At 37.9% G+C, this 23,932-nt stretch overlaps 1 protein-coding gene across 1 annotated transcript in view; it reads left to right on the forward strand.

Annotated features, from left to right (window-relative positions):
- Positions 1-23,932, forward strand: part of LOC124594353 (rho guanine nucleotide exchange factor 12) — a 1,115,193-nt gene that overhangs the window by 1,089,766 nt on the left and 1,495 nt on the right. Inside the window, exons 32-36 of the mRNA XM_047132720.1 lie at positions 3,783-3,956; positions 4,277-4,422; positions 4,808-5,012; positions 11,737-11,834; positions 22,281-23,932. The exon at positions 22,281-23,932 is cut by the window's right edge and continues 1,495 nt beyond it. Coding sequence (XP_046988676.1) covers positions 3,783-3,956; positions 4,277-4,422; positions 4,808-5,012; positions 11,737-11,834; positions 22,281-22,406 — 749 coding nt within the window. The 3' untranslated portion in view covers positions 22,407-23,932. The remainder of the gene's footprint in view (positions 1-3,782; positions 3,957-4,276; positions 4,423-4,807; positions 5,013-11,736; positions 11,835-22,280) is intronic.

Raw genomic sequence — 23,932 nt, forward strand, 5'->3', positions numbered from 1 at the left:
ATGAGACACTTCAGTAGATGATTTTTGCTATTTGGTGAGCAAAGTAACTGATGATGGTCAAAGTAGAGGGGATATAAAATGTAGACTGGCAATGGCAAGGAAAGAATTTCTGAAGAAGAGAAATTTGTTAACATCGAATATAGATTTAAGTGTCAGAAAGTCATTTCTGAAAGTATTTATATGCAGTGTAGCCATGCATGGAAGTGAAACATGGACGATACCTAGTTTAGACAGAAGAGAATAGGAGTTTTCGAAATGTGATGCTACAGAGGAAAGCTGAAGATTAGGTAGGTAGATTGCATAACTAATGACGAGGTACTGAATAGGATTGGAGAGAAGAGGAATTTGTGGCAAAACCTAACTAAAAGAAGGCATCAGTAGGTAGGACACATACTGAGGCATCAAGGGATCACCAATTTAGTATTGGAGGGAAGTGTGGAGGGTAAAAAAATCATAGAGGGAGACCGAGAGATGAATACACTAAGTAGATTCAGAAGGATGTAGGTTGCAGTAGTTATTCAGAGATGAAGAGATGTTCAGAGAATAGAGTAGCATGGAGTGCTGCATCAAACCAGTCTCTGGGCTTGAGACAACAACAACAACATGATGTAAACAAGTACTGTGTGTGCTAAACTCTGATCCAATGTAATAGATGGCCTAATGGCTTTAAACCAGATCAGGTTAAATAAATAAAAGTTGCTGAATCACAGATAGGCACAACAGAAAGACTGTCACAATACAAGCTTTCATCCATGAAAGGCCTTTGTAGACACACACACACACACACACACACACACACACACACACACACACACACACACACACCCGCGCACGCCCCCCCCCCCCCCCCCCCCCACACACACACACACACACACACACACACACACAGGGCCTCTAGCAGCTGAAGCCACACTGTGAGCAACAGCAGCAGTCAAACAGGTGTGTGTGTGTGTGTGTGTGTGTGTGTGTGTGTGGTGGTGTTGTTGTTGTTGTTGTTGTTGTTGTGTTTTTTTTTCCAACAAAGGCCTTTGATGGCTGAAAGCTTATTCTTTGACAGTCTTCTTGTGCTTATCTGTGACAGTACCTCTGCTATATGGTGAGTAACAACTTTGCTTTTCATAATATTGTTACATTCCATCCTGGATTTTCCATTGTTTGATAAATAAATAAAATACTGATAGTTGAGATGAGCAGTGTTCATGAAAGCAGTGGGAACCAAAAATAATAGTTCAAAATAATAAAAGTTCAAGGCACCTGCAGAACAGTGCAAAAAGTTAGGAAGGTTGCTAACAGATGCCATAATAATAAAACAAAAGCAGCAGCAGTCTTTCTTCTGTTACTCCAAAGGTCAATGTCTGCCGTCTTGTCAAATGGAGGGATAAGAGCAAAAAGCAGCATATCTTACTAGTGTTAAACACAGTTATGGCATGTGAGTTCGAAAAGGGCAGCAGAATAGTCAGTTTCTGGAAAGAGGTTTGTCCCGTTGTGTTACTTCAGCTTAAATAGACATGCCCCTAAGACAGTGGTGCGTGTGTGAAAGAAATTATTCAAAGAGAGTTGTTCACTGTGGAGAGTGTGCACTGGTAGACACAGCATTGGCTCGATTTTGAGTACTGCTGTGTGCTCAGACCACTGCATGTCAATAGCTTTGTCACCATCTGTTGTGCGCTGGACTGGAGCTGTTCATGCCACTTTACTCATGAAACAAAAGTAAAACTCTTCAGACTGCAATGTAAGTCATAAAGTTAGTGCGTTTTGTACCTTTCCCACTATAATAGCTGCTTATGTGCTAGAAATGTGTGACCTGTGTGTAGTAATACAGTGTATGGTGGTTTGGAGCACCACTGGAATCAACATTCAATCTTGGATCCAAAATATTCTGAAAAATGAATGCAAATACTACTACCCAAAGGAAGTTTGAGCAACATGAATTGCACCATTCCTCCCCAAAGCAAGTAGGCATATCAAGTTTTACATGGACTATGGATCATATGAATAAAACAAGAATGTTCTATGGAGATGATTCTCAAAGCAAAAGAATCTTCTCTAAGAAAGTTCTCAGTTTTGTGTATAAAAAATTCTAAGTATATTCTCTGACGGAGTTCTTTCTCACTATGTCCCCTCCTCCTTGAGAAGGTCCTCGATGTATGCCATCTGCTGCGTCCTGCACAGAACATATATGTATTCTTAAATTTCATGAAACTTACGGAAACAGTAACCTGTTCAATGTACAGCCATGCAACTGGCATCAACACTTTTTGGAAGAGTTGTGCTAAGTTTTGGTCACAGTTGTATGTGGAGCAACAAATTAGTAAGATGATTACAGACAGTTTACAAAAATGCATTGTCTGATGATACTGATTTTTTAAATTATTTTATTGAAGTTTAGATGAATAGGTTGTGAGAATAAAATTCTTAAGATACATCACTTTTTGATCTACTTCAAAATAGAACTCTCCCAGAATTCTATCATGTATCAAGTACTTAAGTGGTCACATGCAGTTTTGTTAGAAGTAACAGGTCACTAGGTTTGAAATAAATTGTCACTAATTTTTCTGATCCAACTACTTACTTCCGACGTAACAAAATGAGAGAGTTCTGCTTTGAGGAAACATGGTCAAAAACATCTGAAAAGTCGGTGACATAGTTATCTGGTGTATACGTAAGTCTTCTCCTGAACCAGTCTGAAAACTAGGTCTGCTAAATAGCACAAAAATGTTATCATTTTCACTTCATTTGAAAGGTCGCCACTTCTTGTTTCCTGATCTTCGGGAAGGAGGTTCACCAGCCAAATAATGTTCCTTATTGTTACAAGAGTATAAATATCTACAGTTGCTCTCTTCAGCGCTCTTCAGTATTTGTTTGGGCTGTGTATCTCGTTCTGCCTTCCAAGCAACATAAATTCTGCTGTTTTTACTGAAAAACCTTTATCAAACTTAAGCCCAATATAACTTACTCAGCTTTTATTATGCTACAGACTTGTTTCAAAAAGCTGATAGTGTTCTCTGCTTCTGAGGAACTTCTGTAGTTTTTTTCATGCAAAATCTGAGGATATTATTTACATTGAGCAACTTTCCCCACTCTTCTACTACAGCTGAGAATATTCTCACATGAAGTAGATTCTCAGACTTAGTGTATTCATGTAAACCTGTCAGTGTTCTCCAAAATTCTGAGAATGAGTTAACTGTTTAGTTCATATGATCTAATGTCGCACCACAGGGGGAAATAATGCAAAAGCATTTGTTGAAAACTGCCAGGAATTGTTGCTTCCTTCACTTGTGTGTTTCCCATATTGTGTGTCTGGAATTTTGCATGTTGTGATTTAATCATCAAATTCTGTTGATGTTCTGTAAACTTTCATTGGAACTCTGTAGTGGGCGATTTTCCACAGAGGTATATAGATCATTTTCAATTCTGTGGACTTCCAATATGGATAGGCTCTGATTGCTGCAGTTAGACCTAGCGTCATACATATTTACCAGAATGATAGAATATTAGATCTTGTACAGTACTGTAATATTCTTAATTCGTATTTTGGGTTTTGATACGTATCTAGTATGAAGCATAAATTTTCCTCATATTTACCGGTGGTGGTGGTGGTGGTGGTGGTGGACGAGAAATAGAACAGGAATTTTTCCAGGGATTTGATGTGCTTTGACTTTCTTTGATAAGTTGTATTTTCAAAAATACATGACATAACCTCTAATTAAAACTGAAGTTCAAGCAAATATTTAGTTTAAGATATTTTATTAGGTCATCAGTGCTTTCATTACTATTTACAGAGAAGCTACGCCGGAAGGATGAAGAAATCAGATTAGCACTAGATGAGAAACGGCATTTGGTAGCTGACATTCTCAATATTCCAAAAGAGGAGTTTGACCACATAGCTGAAATGGCCGCAGAACCTGCTGCTCACAAAGAGGGTGCTGAACTAGCACTTGCTGCCATAGCTCAAGGTTTGTCTTGTGTGCTCCATGTCAATTTCTTTAGTTAATGGCCAGATTTTTTTTCTAAAGAGTTCTGCCAACTTCTTGTATTGAAGTTTTTGGTTTGTGACATATGTGGAACTTTGTCATTTCACTGTGTGTGTGTGTGTGTGTGTGTGTGTGTGTGTGTGTCAATTTTAAGAACTAGGCGTTATTTTCCACACCAAAATTTTTAGTGTTACATTACTGCACTTCTGTGAGAGGAGACTGTCGGTTAATAAGAGAAGGAATCTTTGATAGTACTTCTGAATTTACATGGAATAATCTAAAGTAACAATTTGTTATTCCAGTAAATCAGCTGACAACAACACTTAATGAAGCATTGCGAGTAACAGAGGATGAAGTTGTGCGTCGGAGTGGCCGCATTCCCACAATTGCTGCACACAGTGTCCAGGGGCCCGCCACTTCCCTCAGCTCTCTACTTACACAGATACTTGTTAGTATTAAGCATATCTTAATTGTCTTGCATTTATATGTATTATACCAGTAATATCTCTGTGTGTTCCATGAGTAAGGTTCTAAAGAGTGTGCACCAGTTTTTAAAAGTTTGTGTTATACAAGCAACTTGGTTATTGCTAACGCAATTGTATGATAGAAGTTTTAACATTTGATTTAAAAAAAAAAAGTAATGTTTCTTCATGGCACCTGTGGAAGGGTCAGTGTGGTATTATAATATTACTACTACTACTATTCCAAGTCTCATATTTCATGTAATACCTGTATCTAACATACACAATTCCATTGTTCAAAATAGTTGATTAAATTTCATATCCAAATCACAAGTAATAAGTTTTCTTGTGGTTTTTTTCCCATCATTTCAGAAATTGGTGAAAGAGCAGGAAGAGGAGAAAGAGAGATTGAGGAGGGAACTACAGAGGTTACGAGAACAAGTGCATGTTATGCACGAAGCTCGACGACGTAAACACAACCACCCAAATGGATCAGACAATCCTGGCAACATTTTGGTACCATTATCACAGCCTGAGAGCTGTGTAACAGTTAGCAGTCACAGCGAGGATGATACTGGTGCGTATATGCGTGAATCACCAATTGAGGTTGCTTTGGGTGACCAGAAGTAGATACCCATTGCCTTTTGCATTGCATGTAGTAAAAATTGCAGTGTGTGACTTTGTTGAGCTCAGGAAAACAAAAGAAATAAGCATGTGCATGTATGGGTGTGTCTACATTTTATACTGTAAGCAGAACATAAACTGTTAAAGACTCATTTAGTCCGCCACAGATTATGGACAAAGGTACTGATACCTGTATAGCAAACTGCATGAGATAAGGTGAGGTGCTCTTTGTTTAAGGTTTATTATGCAGGGTATGAAGTTGTGGTTTATATTATTACACAGGAAGATTACTCATGGCTTTGGTCAGAAAATATTATGGTAAGTGTACAGACAGCTTGCTGATAGTTTGAAATCTGACTTTATTGCACAACATTGTTAAATTTGTGCTAGACTTCATTCTCCAGTTTCAAATGTGCTAATGTACTAAATATATGAAATTGAGGTGCACCACCCTACAATTAAAATTCGAATCATAATTTCAGCTGTTTGTCAGAAGCATTGGGGACAATTGTTCCATGGAACATAAGCATGGGCATTTTAAAAAGGATATGAAGGGATACAGTGGTGCTGAAAGTCAAACATTATTACTAATAGGAGTGTTTCACAAACAATATCGTGGACTTCTTATTGTTAAGGTAGCAAGCAAATCTAAGGATGTGTCTCAGTATATATTATGGATCAGTAAGTCAGTCATAAAAATCCTATGACTAAAAATGGTCATAGGTGCGGGAGAAAGGAGGGGGGGGGGGGGAGGATAGGAGGAGTCTAATTGCCTCTCCCTTTCTTCCCCTCTCATCTTTTACTATCTGTTTGAATAGTAACATTCATCACATTTATCAAATTTAGAATTCAGAGAAAACTGGTCAGCTGTTTCTGTAACAAATACTTTATGCTTAGTTCACTGGTTTCCTGTTGTGAATGACAACTACTTTTTGTGTGCAGTATGTTACATTAATACCATGCCACATACCTCCACCAGTACATTTACAAGTTTTATATTTACCTCATTGTCTTGTCAGATGGAGGACCATCTGCTGCTTCAGAGAGAGATTGATTGTTCCCTTAAGACAGAATATTTTGTTGCTTCAGAGATTACATTTCCTGATCATTCTCCTTTTCAATCAAATCAAAGGTGAGATAGCCAAAGGTCATGTCATAGACATCATAGTGTCTACATTCTTTTTTTCCACATCACATTAACATTTTATGTCCTTAGTGTTGATATAATGAGGGAAATCTGCATGATAGGTTCACCATGCATCCAGTGCATTTCATAGGCTGGAGTCTGTTTAGTTCACAAGCTATGAAATTGGGCTCCATCAAATTCCTGTAGCCTGTTAATTGTTCATGTTTAGATATATCATTTATTTTGTTAGTAAATAGTTACAAAAGTAGGATGAGCTAAATTAAGTACAGTTTATTTGGGTTTTACACATTCCCTAATGCAGATTAAAAAATTGTATCACTAATCTTGTAGGGTAGTTACATACATTTCCAAACCATTTTATTCACTATAGGTTGGCACAGAATCCTCCATATACTCAAACGTGATCAGATCTTTTGAACAGAAGTTCTAAAATCACAATGTCTGTAACGGTTAAATCATAAACTTTCTAAATTGCAACTTTAGTTCTATTTAATATGTTACAGTCCTCTTAGATCATGTATGAGTATGTATCAGAATACTTTAGAGCTGATGTCAGTCCTACTGCAGTCTTGATTCCTTCACATTGCAGCCATTGTTCATGGGGGTTTCAGTTAACTTGCTGAAAACTTGATTTTGCTAGTGCTCAAAACACTGGTGATAACTTAAATTTCTTCCCAACATATGGAATGCTGTGACTGTACACATAATTTTGTAGACATTCCCTTTCCCTTAATTATGAATTTGACATAATAAATTCTTCCATGTACTTCAAAATCATAATTTTAATTATGATGAAGTGGATTTGGCATATTAACTTGTATTATCAAAATATTTGGAACAATACATACAACTACAAAACATAATTCTACACACACAATTTTTTTATACAATATGGTTACAAGTTTCTTCTTAAAAATTTGACAAATGTTCCTTTTGATTCGTTCAGTTTTTCACTTAAAACAGTGGTATTGGGTATGTTCATTTAAATTTCAGCTACCCAATTCTCAAGTATTGTGCTCTTTTTATAGCAATTAAGTTCTATGTTTATGTGAAAATTTCACTGCTTCTGTGAATGTTTATTTCCTTGCTGTGACTACTGCCAAACTGTAGCTCATATTGAGAATGACTAAGAATTTCTTGCAGTAGACAGAATCTTCATTTTTGCAGTTTGATAACTACAACCACTTCTTGAACAACAAACATAATTATATTTCTGTTCATTCTTCTCAATGGAGTCCCTCTCCATAAAATATTATCTGAAGCAACTGAATTGGAAACATAATTTCAAATGTTTGGCAGTTAATGCTAAAAATGTAAATGCCTAATATTGTGTAAGCATGTCATTTAATTCCTTAAGTCTACCAGGTGTAAAAGTATGAAGCTGGAATTTGGTTGCAATAATTACACATCTGTTGTTCAAAACTGATAAACAATATTTTGTTCAAAATACTCTCCATTGTTATTTACACATTCTCCCACCTCTCAGGCAGGCTATGAATGACATGCCAAATAAATAAATAAATAAATAAATAAATAAATAAATATCTTCTTTTCAAGGGAACCAGTCAGTGAGCCATTTTCATACGAATTGAAGCGTTGTTCAGTGAGAGCATGTCCCAGTGCAAATACATGATAATCAGACGGAGCCAAGCTGGAGAACAAGCTATGTGCCCTAGTATCTCCAAACTGAATGCCTTGATCATTTTCCTCAATCGTTGTACTGCGTGTGATGGAGTGTTATCATGGAGCAATATGATTTTTGTGTTACCTTTTTCCATATTCCAGTCGTTTTTCATGTATCGTACAATTTAAATCCATCATTTGCTGTTGGTAGTGATCAGTGTTAAAGATTTCACCAGGTTTTAGCAGCTCATGATAGGTGACACCCTTCTGATACCCCCAAACACAGAGCATTGTCTGCTTTCCAAAGAGATTTGATCTTGCAATGGATGTTGATGGTTTGCTTGGGTGCACCCATGATTTATCATGCTTAGGATTCTCAAAATATATCCATTTTTCATCACCTGTCCCTATTTGATGGAGAAACGACTTTCTGTTGCATCTGACAAGCAGCATTTCACAAGTGGTCTTTCAATTTGCTTGCTGTCTTTTATTCAGTTCATGTGGAACCCATCTTCCCACTTTCTGCACTTTTCCCATAGCTTTAAACCAAAGAGAAATGGCTTTCTGCATCACATTAAAGTGCTTCGTAAGTTCCTCTTAAGCTTAGTATCACCTTCATCAAATAAGGAGTGCAATTCATTGTCTTCGAACTTATTTGGTGGTCGCTCGTTCTTTCTCATATCAAAATTACCACTTTGGAATTTTTTGAACCACTTAAAACACTGTTTTCCCAAGTGCATGTTCGCCAAAAGCTTTGACAAGTATTAGATACGATTCTGCAGCAGTTTCCTTCAAATGGTAACAGAAAATCAATGCTGTCCGAAAATCGTAGTTCGTAGGCACAAAACTCAACTTGTTTACAGGCTTGAAACGGATACTGATGATGTATGGAACTTGGGTGACTGTGTGTTGACTTTCATCAGCCATTTAGGAAGCAGACGGTGCTGTAGACGTGGTCTCATGGGCCCTATACTGACAGCTAGCACCATCTATAGGGAAATTCCGGTTTCATACTGCTACGCCTGAAACATCTGGAAAACATTAACTTATCCACAGTTTTGGTGTACATTTAGTAGCTTTATTGTCATTGTCGTTAACCTTCTTCTTCTTCTTCCCAGATATTAGACCTCTTGACTTAGTTCGCTCATAAGAAATGAAAATTAGTTTTTGCTTACAAAAAGACTTTGAAAAGACTTACCAATCATTTGTTATGGTTGTGTGAAGGAGGTTATAGTGACATGGCATAACTGTTAACTTACTTTCCAGTGTTTCAAATGGAATACTTCAAATAATTATAACTAAATTTGTTCTCCGATAGATTCGGTACATAGGCCCCAATTTACCTGTTTCAGAAATATAAGGTGTGATCAAAAAGTTACCATTAACCAAAACTTTGTCCCGTTCAAAGTGATAGCATTCAGATATAAAATACTTGTGCCAGTGCTTGCTCCAATCTTGGAAGCAGTTCTGGAACTCACTTTTTGTTAAGTTATTCAGCTCCTTCAGCAGTTCTGTTTTTATCTCATCAGTGGTGAAAAATGATGTCTTTCCATGATTCTGTTCAGCCTTGGGAAGAGAAAGAAGTTGCTGGGGGCCATGTCTGGCGAATATGGTGGCTAAAGCTACATAATGGTTTTATTTTTTTCCAAAAAATCATGAACAAGCATTGAGATGTGAGTGGGAGCATTATCGTGATGATATTTCCACAAGTGGTTTTGCTGCAGTTCTTGTCGTTTCTTCAGATTGCTTCACACAAATGGTGCATAACTTCCAGGAAGTTGTCCTTGTTGACCATAGAAACATTATGCAGCAACTCATGACGAACTATGCCTGTAATTGGAAGAAATCGGTGAGAAGAACCTTCACATGTGATCGAAGTCAGAGGTTTTGTTTGTTTGTGGCTCTTCAGGCAATTTGCATTGGGACGGTTTGGCCTTGGGTACGACGTCATACCTGTATACCCATTTTTCGACACTTGTCACAACTTTCTTTAGAATCTCTGGATTGTTTTTGACTTAATTCAGGAATGCCTAAGCAATATATGTGATGTTGTTTTTGCTCAAAATTCAACACTCTTGAAAGAAACTTTGCTGACCCATGTTTCATGCCCAAAACAACCGAAAAAATTGCTTGCTGTGAGCCAAAGGCTATGCCGTCATCATCAGCACCCTCTTTGATGACCTGACAATTTTTCAGAACCATTTTCTTTGCTTCCTCCACATAATGCTGTGGAAGGGCATCAAGGGCAACCATCGTCATCAACATATTTTCAGCTCTCTTTGAAACATTCGTACCACTTGTAAACATTCCTTATAGGTGATTTGGCAAAAGCCACAGTCAACATTTCGTATGCAGTGCTGCACTTTACTCCATTTTTCAAGCAAAATTTAATGTAGATTTTTTGATGTCTTTCTTGAAAGTAAGAATTTGCCGAGCACTCAAAAACATTTATAACCTTTCCAGCTGTCAAGAACAAAACTAAATATTCAGAACATCTGAAGATGGAAACCTACATCAGGAACATGTATACCAACAAGGTGACAAAAATTTTTGAAAATTGAATGTATAAATCTCGCAAAATTGTGATCTCACCTTGTATATAAATTTATATTTAATTATGCTGTATAAATGTCGGTCATTATTACATTTTGTGTCATGCCCAGGGCCCAAGAAATACATATTTTTACACACACCTGTGCACTGAACAATTCAACCATTTACTTCCATGCAAAAGAAAGGAGACCTGGTTGGTTGATTTGGTAAATTTCAGAAATTGTTGACATCACCTGTCACCAGGGTTTCATAGTGCCTGCCACTCCATAACATTGACTGACCTTCAGTCGAAGGTCCTTGACATTCTGCACACACTTTATATTTGTATTTCTTTTCTTTCCCTTTCCTTCTTTCTCACTTCTGCCCCCCTTTTTTTCCTGTGCTTTTTAACTTGCCCCCTCCTTCCCCTTCTCTCCCCTTACTACTCTTTATACATTTTTCCTCATTCTTGCATTCCTACACCTTTACCTACTATCCCCTTTTTCCCTTTTTTCCCTGTGATTTATCTTTTTCTCCCATCCCCTCCCTAATTTCTTTCATAGTTCACTCCATTTCCCTTCCCATTGTTTTTGTATTAGCCTATGGTCCCTTATTTTCTTCATTTCCATCCGGCTGTTTCTTACTGTCTTTTCTTCAGACAGATTACCATTCTTTCACGCTATAAAAAATGTCATTTTAAAACTGGCTTCATCACATGTGATTCTCCACTGAATAATGTAATACTTGCTGACAGTGCTGTTGGATGGTGTACTGGTCACTCTATAATTGTTATGGTCTCTTGTATTTGTGCGCATTTCCAGACAATGGTTCTTATCATCAGTTTAGTATTGTGTTTCCCACCTATGACTGTTCTCTGTAGCATTTTTAACTGCCTTACATTTTTAGGTAGTGATTTTTATGAGGAGTTAATAGCAAAGTTTTATCGTGAATGGGCTCTACTAATGTTTAAAGCAATCTAAACCAGTATAACAGTCACTAAGATTAGGGTGTCATATTAGCCAGAAGTAACGGAATACTGCTAAATTCTGTAGCCACAACTCCATCAGTTTCTTTTAATATTCACATTATTTCCATGTGCAACTTCAAATTTTAGTAATATTGCTATTCATAATTTATCACCTGTCTTTGTTTCAGTATTTACCAAATTTACTGTACACAGCACTTTTTTCTTTATAACAGAAGTTGCTTTTTTTTTTGCATATCCTGTTTTATACATTTTTTTTATGTTGATGCATTTTTCGCTTACAGTAGAAACTCCAGTTTTCATTGTATTTAATCACAGTTTTATTTACTTGCAAACACTCACATCTGCTTTTTTTATAATGTAGTGTACAGTAGAAAGTTTTATTGACAGGTTGTCAAAGATTGGATATCAAAGATGAATGTGATGGAGAACCAAGAACAACTTCAATTGAGCCGATTGATGACCCAGCAAGTGATTTAAGTTCTGAGGTAATACTGTCTGTGTTTTAGTAATCTCTCTCTCTCTCTCTCTCTCTCTCTCTCTCTCTCTCTCTCTCTCTCTCTCTCTCTCTCTCTCTCTCTCTGCATGGGCGCATGAACAACCTTTGTAGTTTTCCGACATTGTTTGCAAATTAAGTATGTAGTAAAGAGAGTGTGCTCACTGATTGTAGTGCTGGATCACTTTAATGAGCTCCACAAAACATTCTGTTTCTTGACGTAATCTACATGAATATATTTATGAATGGTGTCAGTACCCATCTTTAAATAAGTGCTGGTAGTTCTGTCCCTAATTTTAGTCTGATTGTAGGAGACTCATTTGTATTCCACTGTAACAGGTAAAAACTAAAGGAAACTTGTGACATATGCCATTTGAGTGGAAACAGATGATTATGAAACTGTACCTCTTGCAAGGAGAAGACTCCAGAAGTGGGATTGACTTTCTGATACTGTCTATACAGTGACATAGGTTAAGGTCCCAGGTATTCACTTTGCAGTCATTGTTCCTGGTGGGCCCTCATTTGCAAGTAAATCATGAAAGGGGGGGGGGGGGGGGGAGTTGGCGGAGGACAAACTTAGGAATTTTATGTAGTGCTCTATGGTTAAAAAAGGAATAAGCACAGATTTGTTGCGTAGTGTAATGGTTAAGATCAGATCCTCAGATGCAACAGGTTTTTGGTTTGAATCTTGCCAGGTGATCTGAAATTTCATTATTTTTAAATATTTGTCAAATGAGTTTGATCATTATTTTTATTCACTTAAGTTGTTTAAATCTGTGTTGCTTTTTTCTTTTTCATGTCATTTTAATCGCCATATAAACTTTTTGAATTACTCTCATTTTTTTCTTTCATTCAATTTTTTTCTTCGTGGAATCTTCTTGCAGGTGACTTTAAAATTATTGTTATTTGTGTCATGATATTTAGACATTTTAAAATGCTGATCTATTGTTTAAGAGTACAGGGTAGTTACAAATGGTGGAAAAATCAAAATGTTTTTCATGACTTCATTAAATTCTATTGTGTTCCCTGATTACATTGATATATACATTATAGGGTTTCAAATGAAAAAGACCTATATATACAAAATTTTAAAGTTAGTTACACTCATGTATGCTGTCGCCGCCCCCCCCCCCCCCCTTTATTTCTGTTACAGTGATTATTCACATGATACATTATCTATGTTGATAACAGTGCAGGTTTCTAGTGCCTGTAAAAGATTCTTTTCTAGTATTCATTTTAGTTTCACTGAAGCAGTTTGTTCTCGTGTTACTGAATGCTTGTTGCCCATGTTGCACATGGTGTGCCTCCTGGTGATTCTAATTTTTATGTTGACGATGACGTGTTTGTAGTGGATTTGTTGTTGTTGATGTGGGCATATTATCTTCTCTGATAAAGAAAGTGGAGAAATGTAAATAATGTGATGGTGTAGGCTGTCTGGAAATACCTGAGCAACAAAGTAGCAGGAAGGGTTTAGCATCAAAATTAGTTGTTCTCTGTATAAATATACCTGAAAAATGACTTCAAACATTGTGCATAATTCATATGATGTGAATTTGAAGCTAGTGTATGCATTGTGTGCAATAGTAAAAGGAAAAAAGGCTGCTCAAAGGTTTTGTGGTTTGATGGACCTTCCTCCTCCTCCTCCTCCCAGTAGGTTCAGCAAGTACATAAAAATACTTCTAGGTGCCTTGACAGTTATGTCTAAAGCATGTACGAAACACGCAGTAGAAGAAAATGTAAATATTAGTGGAACCAGGGACATTGCAGTTGCACTTGATGGGACATAGCAATGTCGAGGACATCGTTCCTTGAATGGTGTTGTAAGTGCTACTTCTCTGGAAAAAGGAAAAGTAGTTGATGTTGAGTGCTTATCTAAGTACTGCCACACCTGTGATGGTAACAATGAAAGACATATTGAACATCAGTGTTTTAAGAATTGTGATGGTTACAGTGGAGCTATGGAGTATGATGGAGCTCTGAAAATATTTCAGAGGTTGGTGCCCGTTCATAAAGATAGATACACGAAGTACCTAGGCAATGAGGACTCCAAAGCTTTCAATAAAATTAATGAGTTCACTGTTTATGTTGATACCTTGGTAACAAAAGTGGAGTGTTGTGGACTTGTGCAAAAGAGGGTGAGTGCTAGATTGAGGAAGCTACGAAGAGAAATGAAAGTAAAGTTGCTATCTGAGGGAAAATCTCTGTCTGGCCGAGGCAGATTGACAGAAACTGAAATAGACCTTCCTCAAGAGTTATTATGGACTGGCCATTAGATGAACTGCACCTCTGAATGATGTTACAGCAATGAGAAAAGCTGTATGGGCCATCTACTTTCGTAAGTTGTCCACAGATGACCACCCTGTTCATGGACTTTGCCCTGAAGGAGCAGAGTCTTGGTGTGGTTACCAAAAAGCAAAAGAAAGTGGTCAAATACACCATCATAAGCATTCTCTTCCTGAGCCTGTTACAAATGAAATAAAACCAATTTTTAGAGACCTGAGTGACCCTGTTTTGCTTAGTAAATGTCTTCATGGGGACACTCAGAATACAAATAAAAGTTTCAACCATTGCATATGGGAAAGATTACCCAAGAATGTTTTTGTAGGACTAAATGCATTAAAATTTGGTGTACTAGATGCAGTGATATGTTTCAATGATGGAGTGATAGGAAGGTTAAGTCCTGAGAAATTTAGGCATAAAATGGGGGCTCTAATATGGAAGATCAGTTGCTGACCTGTGACAGACAACAGGTGCGTGAAGCTGAAAGATTCACTCTTCAAGTTACCAAAGAAGCAAGAAGTGCTAAAAGGAATGCCAAGAGGAAGCTTGACGATGAAGAAATGCTGCAGGATGAAGAATATGGTTCAGGAATGCTCTGAGGCACAGTTTAATCGGACTCATATCTTCATTCAAAATTTCCCGAAGTTTATGAAGCATTGCTCTAATTTTTTTCTGTAACTTGCAATAGTCTGTCTGTATGTAGTAGATCTAAGCTTTATTACAGAATCAACTAAATTATAGAAAAAATAACATTTTTATTAGGAAAAATTATAAAAATTAAAATGTTAGATGGGATATTTTTTTATCCTTTTAATATACATAATAGGTGGAATTAAAAAGGTCTAGTACCTCAGCCATCGTGTCACGAACATCTGATAAAAATTTGGTCTCCTTCAAATGTATAATATTGGATTAAATAGTACCCCAATATGAGGAAGCATTTTGGAAAAAGAATTGCATCAATTTCTTCGTAATTTTTTAATAACCCTAAGCAGATTGATATATATTAAAAGTACTTCTGATTTGTTCAGAAAGTGTGCTGCATTACTTGCTATCAACAAAAAACTTGTAAGACGTATACATTACAAACAGTGCCTGAAAGAAATTGGTTTTGATTTTTACATAATATTGAGCCATAAAAGTACCCTGCATCCTTAAAAATGACAGATGAAATCATCTGTTTACATTGACTGTGCTATAGTGTGAAATATATTTTTGATTACAAGATGTACATTTTTTTTGGACAGTAATCATCATACAAACGTTTAAAACATGAATTCTTATTGTACTGTAGACAAAACAATGCAGATGAAGAAAATGAAAGAAGGGGTTAAAAGTAAAATGGAATTCAAGCAAAATGTGGAATAGCAGCTATGAATGCAACAACATGGGCAAAAACAGAGGATGACAAAACAGAATAAATACAAAGTTAATACATAAAAATAATTACAATCACATGAACAAAGATTCTGGGTTGAAAAGACTGATGGAAGAAAAGAAAGAGTAATTCAAAAACTAAAATCAAATAATGCACACTCCAGGTTGGGATATCAACTATGTAAGGAAAAGATAGGTTGCTACTCACCGTAAAGACTAGATGTTGAGTTGCAGACAAGCAAAATGAAAAAACTTACACACAGCTTTTACCCAAAGCCTCCTTCAGTAAAGGAAGCACCATCTACAGCAGCTTGGATCAAAATGCAGCTGTCACATAACATGGAAGCAGCAATCTTCAGGCAGCAGGGAAGGGACAGGATAGTAGGATATGGTGGTGTGGGGAGAGGAGGGGATGGGGGGGGGGGGGTGCTGGAGAGAGAAGAGTGCTATCTGGCAGAGTTCTCGGGGACTAGACTGCAGGCAGGTGTAGCATTGAGAGGATGTGGAGCAGGAACGTGGATGGCGAGGGGGGCGGGGGGAGGATAGTAGTAGGGAAGGGTAAATGTGGGTGGGTGTGTTGGCGGAGGGTGGAAAATAAGAATAGGAAGGAGTTTAGAGGATAGAGAAGGTGGAAACTGGTGGGTGGAGGATGCGGAGACAGTAGGTTACCATAGGCTGAGGCCAGGATAATTTTAGGAGCAGAGAATGTGTTATAAGGATAATTCCCATCTGTGCAGTTCAGAACAGCTAGTAGTAGAGGGGAGGATCCAGATGTTTTGGGTAGTGAAGCAGCCATTGAAATCAACCATGTTATGGCCAGCTTCATGTTGTGCCATAGAGTGGTTTACTTTACTGTTGGCCACAGTTTGGCATTGGCCGTTCATCCTGGTGGACAGCTAGTTGGTGGACCGCTAGTTGATGGTCATACCAATAAAAAAACTATGCAATGATTGCAGCAGAGCTGGTGCTTTCACAGGTGGCCTGCCATCCAATGGGATTGGATAAGCCTGTGACAGGACTGTGGATTGGGAAGTGCTGGGTGGATGGATGGGGCAAGTCTTGCACCTGGATCTTCCACAGGGATATTTTCCCTGAGGAAAGGGGTTTGGGTTTGGGATTAGGGATTAGGGGTAGCTAAGGGGTCGACTAGCATGTCGTGAAAGTTAGGTGGATGACAGAAAACCACTTTCAGAGGGGTGGGGAGGATCTTGGATAGGATGTCTCTCATTGCAGGGTACGATGGTAGGCAATCAGTCCTGATAAAGGGTGTGGTTCAGTTGTTTTGGTCCTGGGTGGTACTAGGTGATGAAGGGTGCATTCCTTTGTAGCTGGTTCTTGGGGCGGTGCGAGGATTGGGGATGCATCAGGAAATGACACAGGAGGTCCATTAGCGGACTATGCCTAGAGGATAGTGGCCATCTATAATGGCCTTGGTGAGACGCTCAGCATACTGGACAAGGGAGTTCTCGTCACAGCAGATGAGCTGCCCTGAGCGGCCAAGCTGTATGGGAGGGATTGTTTGGTGTGGAAGGGATGATGGTGTTCAAAATGCTAGTACTTTTGGTGGTTGGTGGGTTTAATGTGGATAGAGGTGTGAATGGAGCCATTAAGGAGGTGGGTGGTCAGCACTCAGGAAGTTGGCATGCTGGGTTGAGGAGGATCAGGTGAAGCAGATGGGAGAGAAGTTGTTGAGGTTGTGAAGAAATAAGAAATATGAGGGTAAGGTGTCTTTGCCCTGAGTCCAGATCATGAAGATATCATCAGTGAACCTGTAAACCAGACTAGGGGTTTGACATTTTTGGAGGCTAGGAAGGTCTCCTCTTGATGGCCCATAAAAAGGTTGGAATAGGAGGGTGCTGTGAGGGTGACCATGGCTGTGCCATGGATTTGTATACCTTCTCTTCAAAGGAGAAGTAGTTGTGAGTGAGGATCGAGGTAGTAAGGTGCGTGAGGAATCAGGTAGTGGGTTTCAGGTGTGAAGGTGTTTGGAAAGGTAGTGTTCAGTTGCAGGAAGACCATGGTCATTAAGGGTGTTGGTGTATACTAAAATGGTGTCAACAGTGATGAGTAGAGATCCATAAGGTAAAGGTGTGGGATGGTGGAAAGTCCTTGTGGAATGTGGTTGGTATCTTTGATGGGGAAGGCTAGATCACGGGCATTTAGTCAGAGGTGTTGTTTTCTGAGGGCCAAAATTCTTTTGGTGGGGGCCAATAGCCAGCTACAATTGGGGTATCAAAGATCGTTGAGTTTATGGATTTTGGGGAGCTTGTAGGAGGAGGGTGTGTAAGGTGAGGAGGAAGTGGATTCACGGAAGGGGTTGCGGGAAGGGCCTAAGGCATCAAGCAGGGATTGGAGGTTATGTTGGACATCTGAGATGGATCACTCTGACAGAGTTTATAGGTTTAGGAATCGGATAATTGACAGAGGCCTTCTGCCATCAGCTCTGCTACAATCATTGCACAGCAATTCATATTTGTGTGCTGACCAACCATTTGTCCACTAGGATGAACATCTACTGCCAAACTGTGGTCAAGAGCATAGTAGATCACCACCTAGCACAACATGCAGCTGAACATCACATGCTTAATTTTAATGACTGCTTCACTACCCGAGCGAACTGGATCCTCTCCTCCATCACCAGCTATTCTAAATTGCACAGATATGAGTCACCCTTACAACACATTCTCTGCTCCGGAAATTACCCAGCCTTGACCTATGATAACTTACTGTCCCCACACCCTCAATCCAACAGTTTTCACCTGCTCCGCCCTCTCACCTCGTCTCCATTCTTGTCTCCACCCTATTTGTGTGGCGCCTTCTGCCAACATGTCTGCCCGTCTTCCCCCTTCCTTGTTCCTCTCGTTTTTCACTGCCCCCTCCCCCCTTTGTCCCCCTTGTCCTCCTCCCTCTCTACCTCCCTGTCCCACAACCTCCTAACACTGCACCTCTTGACAGTCTAGTGCCTGCATGTTCCACCAGACAACCAGACAACTCGCCTCTCGCACCCTACCCATACCCTGTTATTCTCTCCCTTTCCCTGCCACCTCCAGATTACTGCTTCCATGCCTCATGACTATGGCATTCTGGTCCAAGCTACTGGATGTGGCAATCTTTTTGTGTGTGTGTGTGTGTGTGTGTGTGTGTGTGTGTGTGTGTGTGTGCATTTAAACCAACTAACTGAATAAAAATAAAGACCAAAGCTATTTCAATAAATATTTAAAAATAAAGTAGTTCAAAGTACCTTATAAGATTCAAACTCGCAACCTTTCACATGTGAACATTGTATCTCAACTATCATGCTATACAACCAGTCAGTATTACATTACTTTTTTAAAGCTGTACAGCATCATGCAAAATTCGGAAATATTTTCCCTGCGATTATTTGCCCAAACAAAAGCCCACCAATGTGAAAGATTGTGTGGTGTTACATCTGAGACCTTAACCTACAACCCCGTATAAATGGTTTCAATGAAGTAATCCCATCATTGGGTACCTCTCCTTGTTACTTTTAAATTTAATGCAATTAGTTCCTTGCAGTGTTTTGAATGTTACTGTAATACTGAAATGCATTGTTAAAGGCTTGTTTAAAATACTGTTCTTTCAGTTTATCAAATTTTAATATATCCCTTCAAATGACATCAATTATTTTGCTCTTTCCTATTAAATAAATTTGGAAGAAATGCTGCTTACACCTTCAGTATGGATTACCAGTTGAAGTGGCACAGTGGTTAACAGTCTGAACTCTAATTTTGAATGGTTGGGGTTAAAATTCCCATCTGCCCGTCCAAATTTAGATTTCCACAGTTTTCCTAAGTCAGTTACGGCAAATGCCAAGACAGTTCATTTGAAAAGGACAGATGACTTCCTATTCTCAATCATTTCCCAATTATAGCATGCCCTCAGACTCTTATGATAAATACCAAGCATAGTGGTGCAGTGGTTAGCTCACTGGACTCACATTCAGGAGGACAACGGCTCATATCCTTATCAGACCATCCAGTTTAAGGTTTTCTGAGAGTCCCCTAAATCACTTCAGGTTAATGCAGGAATGGTTCCTTTGATAGGGCATGGCTGATTTCTTTCCCCACACTTACAAAATCAATGTCAGCTTGTGCTGTATCTCTAATGACCTCATTGTTGACAGGACATAAAACCCAAATCTTCGTTCCTTCTAATGATGGAACATCCTTCCTGTTTCACTGTGTGCTCTACAATCATCTAGCACAACCATTGATTATCATCTTGTGTGCTGTGGAATCATGTTAATCATAAGAAACAACTGCCAGACTTCCAATATGAAAACAAGGTATAATCATCTGAACAATGTGTTTAATACCTTGATTCAATCAAACTTATTTGTCTACTGTAACTAAAACAAACTGAACTAGTTGTTCATCTGTGAGTAGGCTTTATGTGATAATCTTTATTGTTGTTGTTGTTGTCGTTCTTAGTGTTGATATCAATAAAAGTTTCAAATTAGTAAAACCATTCTAAATGGTACTAGTTATTGCTGTTAAGTACCATCAATCTGATATGACTTCAAAACATATCATAAATTACCTAGTACAATCTCTAAACATTGTTTCATTTTTTCTCTCTTGTTGGTATACATCAGTAATATTTGGGCAAGATATGTTAAAGACAGTTGAGTAAGCAGTCAAAGATGAAAACATTGTTACTTTGGCGATACGTAAAGATTAATTACAATGTGTGTCACAGATCAGCACTCGGAGTTTGAAAGAAACTAAGGTCCTCCCCTCCACCTTGATGTCACACAATACACCATCCACAGCAGTACGTTCCATACAGTGTATGTATTGTGGCAAGAACACTCCATACTGATAGTCATGAGTTTTAATCCTCAACCATATTTAATATGCACTGTAAGGATACTTTACTTAATCATCAGATTCTCATTTTTCTTTGGCACACATTCAATAAATCTGTCACAAGGTTGTTGTCAGTCGTATCACTATGTAATAGTTCAGAAAGCTTTTCAAGAGCGAAAATAATCAGAGAGTAAAAAACTATTCACAAAATTACCATGCCCTTTTATGCACTGATACTTGTTTTGAAACTCAGGTTAATATTATATGTACTATCACATTGCCAATGTCTCTGAACATTTGAAAAGAATCTCTCTTGTAAGCTGTCACCATTTCTTGCATACAGTCTTTTTCCTCTGGAGCTGCTTAAATTGCAGCTGGTAATTTCCTGTTGCAGCATTCTATGTATATTTTGACCATTTGTCTTTTCCTTTTTTAACTATGGTGAGATTCTGTAATTTTTTTATTATAATGAAATATGGTAATACCAGTTTTTGTCAGACAGTATTAGCAACAAATCTTATAGTGTTGCTGCAGTTGTGGACTTCACTCAGTTTGATTTACCCGACACTTTAACTTCTTTCTGGTTATTTCTACTCTTCACTGTTATATAGTCCGTGCGATGAGAATTTTTTAATGACGAAGCTATTTACTGTACCTACATTAGAAGGTTTACTGCCTTACTGCATTGCTTCTGACCTCAACAGCTTCTCATTAAAAAGTGATTCACACTGTCCATACATACACAAAAGTAAGCAGGTGAACATGAAGTGTCAAAAGTAAATGGGAAAGAAGGTTGTGCAACTTGTTTCAGAGGCTTCTTGTTATTTTAAGTATGTGAAGAAAATTCTCCAAAGTCATAACAATAAAATTTATCTGTTGGAAATACGGCAGAGGTCCACCTTAAGGGATTTGTCTCACAACACTACTAGTTCATTAATGTAGCATTTTATTTGATGTGAAGAAGACAGTACTTTACTTCCATTTAAACAGGAGCAGTCAGCTAGAGGTATGTCTTCATGGACATACACAGGCAAACAAAGCAGATGTCAGCTTGTAAATTGATTTTTTGAAACATAATAGTTCACTTCCGCAATGCCAACTTTATCTTCACATAAATTGGTTTAGTTGTCGTACATCTTCTGTAGTAAAGATTAAAACAAATTTCATAATTTGTTGATAATGTCATAAAGTAGCAACTACAAACAAGAGCTGGCAAGTCACATTACATGCTCAAGTTAACATACAATACAGTCTGTAAATTTTATTCTCCAGTACTTAATCAGTTCCAAATCAATATGACTTTGTGTCCAGTAACTTCCAGCCTCAGTGGTGAGTGCAGTAGCACTGAACTCACCATTGTTCTATACAATTTTTCACTTAGTTGTGTCAAATTAGTGATAAAACAGGTCCTACACTATCACACGTGCTACCTGGAATGACATCTTGGGAATGAGTGATTACTGCTGCTATTGAGGGAAGATAGACGCTATGTAGAAAGCACCAAGTGTAGTTGTAAGAGGATATGTTGCATGGTAGAAGTTGGGCTCCCAAGGGGTCTTCACACTACCCAGAGATAGCTTTTTCTGCTAACTGCACCTCTTTCCCTCTCTATTATTCCCCCCCCCCCCTCCCCTCCCATCTGTGTCCCAAAGAGGCTACTTCAGGCTGCACATTTCAACACTACAAATGTGCTTCATTTCCAGTGAGTTCTGGACAGTCCTGCAGGATATCTTGTGATAATTGAATGAAATTGGACAAATCATATTTTCATTCAGTACATTCTAAGTACTCTCTGAAAAGATTTTGTTTATTGTCTGGATGTTTGTAAATATAAAATCTGTAAAGATAGAAAAATTCTTGTCTTTTTCATTGTTGGTGCTTCGCTGCTGCTTATCATAGTGTAAACATATTTTTGGTTGCCCTTATAGATAGTGATTATTTTATTTTTTCAGGTGTTTGTTGACGCACTATCTGGAGAGGCAGAGAGCCAACTAGAAGCAGAGGCTGTTGTGGAGACAACAGCGGAGGCCACTGCTCTGGAACTAGAACACGATGTGGAACGCCCTCCTGTGATATGAAGCAGATTGATTGTCGTGTGTGTGGCAAATCTGGGAGTATGTGCTTCCCTAGGCACTTGCATTTGCAGTGATACTGGATAATGTACAACTACTCGTGGACATTGTCTGCAAGGGTTATAAAATGACACGTGCTGATATTAAAACAGAGCTTAAAATATTTTAATGTAAGTTGAACATGTTTTGTTCTGTTACCACTGTGAGCTTGTTAAGTTTCTATGCTGTAAGTGACAGAATTACACTGGTTCATAATATAACAGCACAGTTATTATACTATGGTAGAGTTATAATTTTGTAAAGCAGAGAAACTGAAAAAGATTTCTGTGCATTACACGCAGACTGTAGCATGTCATTATTGTCCACTACCTCAGAGATATAAGCTGTTTATGCAGCATACAGATTTCACTTTGAGTGGAATCCAGAACTTTTGGTAATGTAATTTCTTCTTTGCTCGCAGCCAGACAAGACTGCTGTTACTTTCTGGGACAGTCTTATTCTTACAGTGTCTACATCGTTTCATAACATGGAAGATGCAAATTATGAAATGTGTTGATTCAAGATAATGTGTGAAACACTGTCAATGACAGGGGTTTAAGGAGTAGGGTAGTGAGAACCCAGATGTATTTTTATTCATGTTTGTGATAAAGTTCTATCTGTAACTTCCACTGTGATTGCTGCACACTGAAAAAGAGGAGAGAAATCCGAAATCACATACTAAAAACAAAAAGTGTTAAAGTTTCCTGCAGTGGAAGTCTAAACTGTAGACTAAGGGAGAACAGACAGTATGCCTGACACTATATTCGGCCTAGTAGAATTGTGATGGTTAGTTGGTACAAGAAATTTGTGGAATATACAGTATATTTGTATGTGTTGAATTTGTTCAATACTGTCAACTCCATTGTGAATATTTTACCTACTTTCAGCTTCCCATTCCAAAAACTAAATGGGCATGTAATTTATTAATGTATTGTATATAAAAGTGATAAGCATATAATTTAAGATGTTAAACATTTGGTTATTTATATGAAAATATTAGCTATTTTTAGTTTATGGGAATTATTTGTCCTTAAGAGTGAAATGCTGTACAGTATTCTGGTGCAATAGAATCTTTGTCATTAAAACAAAAGTGTAGTCAATCAAAATGAATTTCTCCTGTTTCACATAAACAATTTTTGTTCGTTGCTACTCTGTAAAACATGAAAAATTTCTACTTACTGTGGCCTATGCCTTGCTTTAATTTCATATTATATTGCAACATTTACAAAACAGCTGGATGTATCCCACAAAGCTCCATTGTTAAATTTACAATAATGTTGAGTGAGCCATGTAGAGCAAAACCACTAAAAATTTTCGTTGTTGGAAAATTGCTATCTGCTGTTGGAAAAATAACATTTTCTACATGTAAATTATTCTGGAAATTTACGTATTATCATTGCTTGCTAGTGCAAATCAGTTATGTACACACTACAGCATTTTGAGAAGTTGTAAAATTACATTGTCCCAAGTACTAACAAAACATACAGATCAGA

The sequence above is a fragment of the Schistocerca americana genome, chromosome 2 (assembly GCF_021461395.2).
Source record: "Schistocerca americana isolate TAMUIC-IGC-003095 chromosome 2, iqSchAmer2.1, whole genome shotgun sequence".
Lineage (NCBI taxonomy): Eukaryota > Metazoa > Arthropoda > Insecta > Orthoptera > Acrididae > Schistocerca > Schistocerca americana.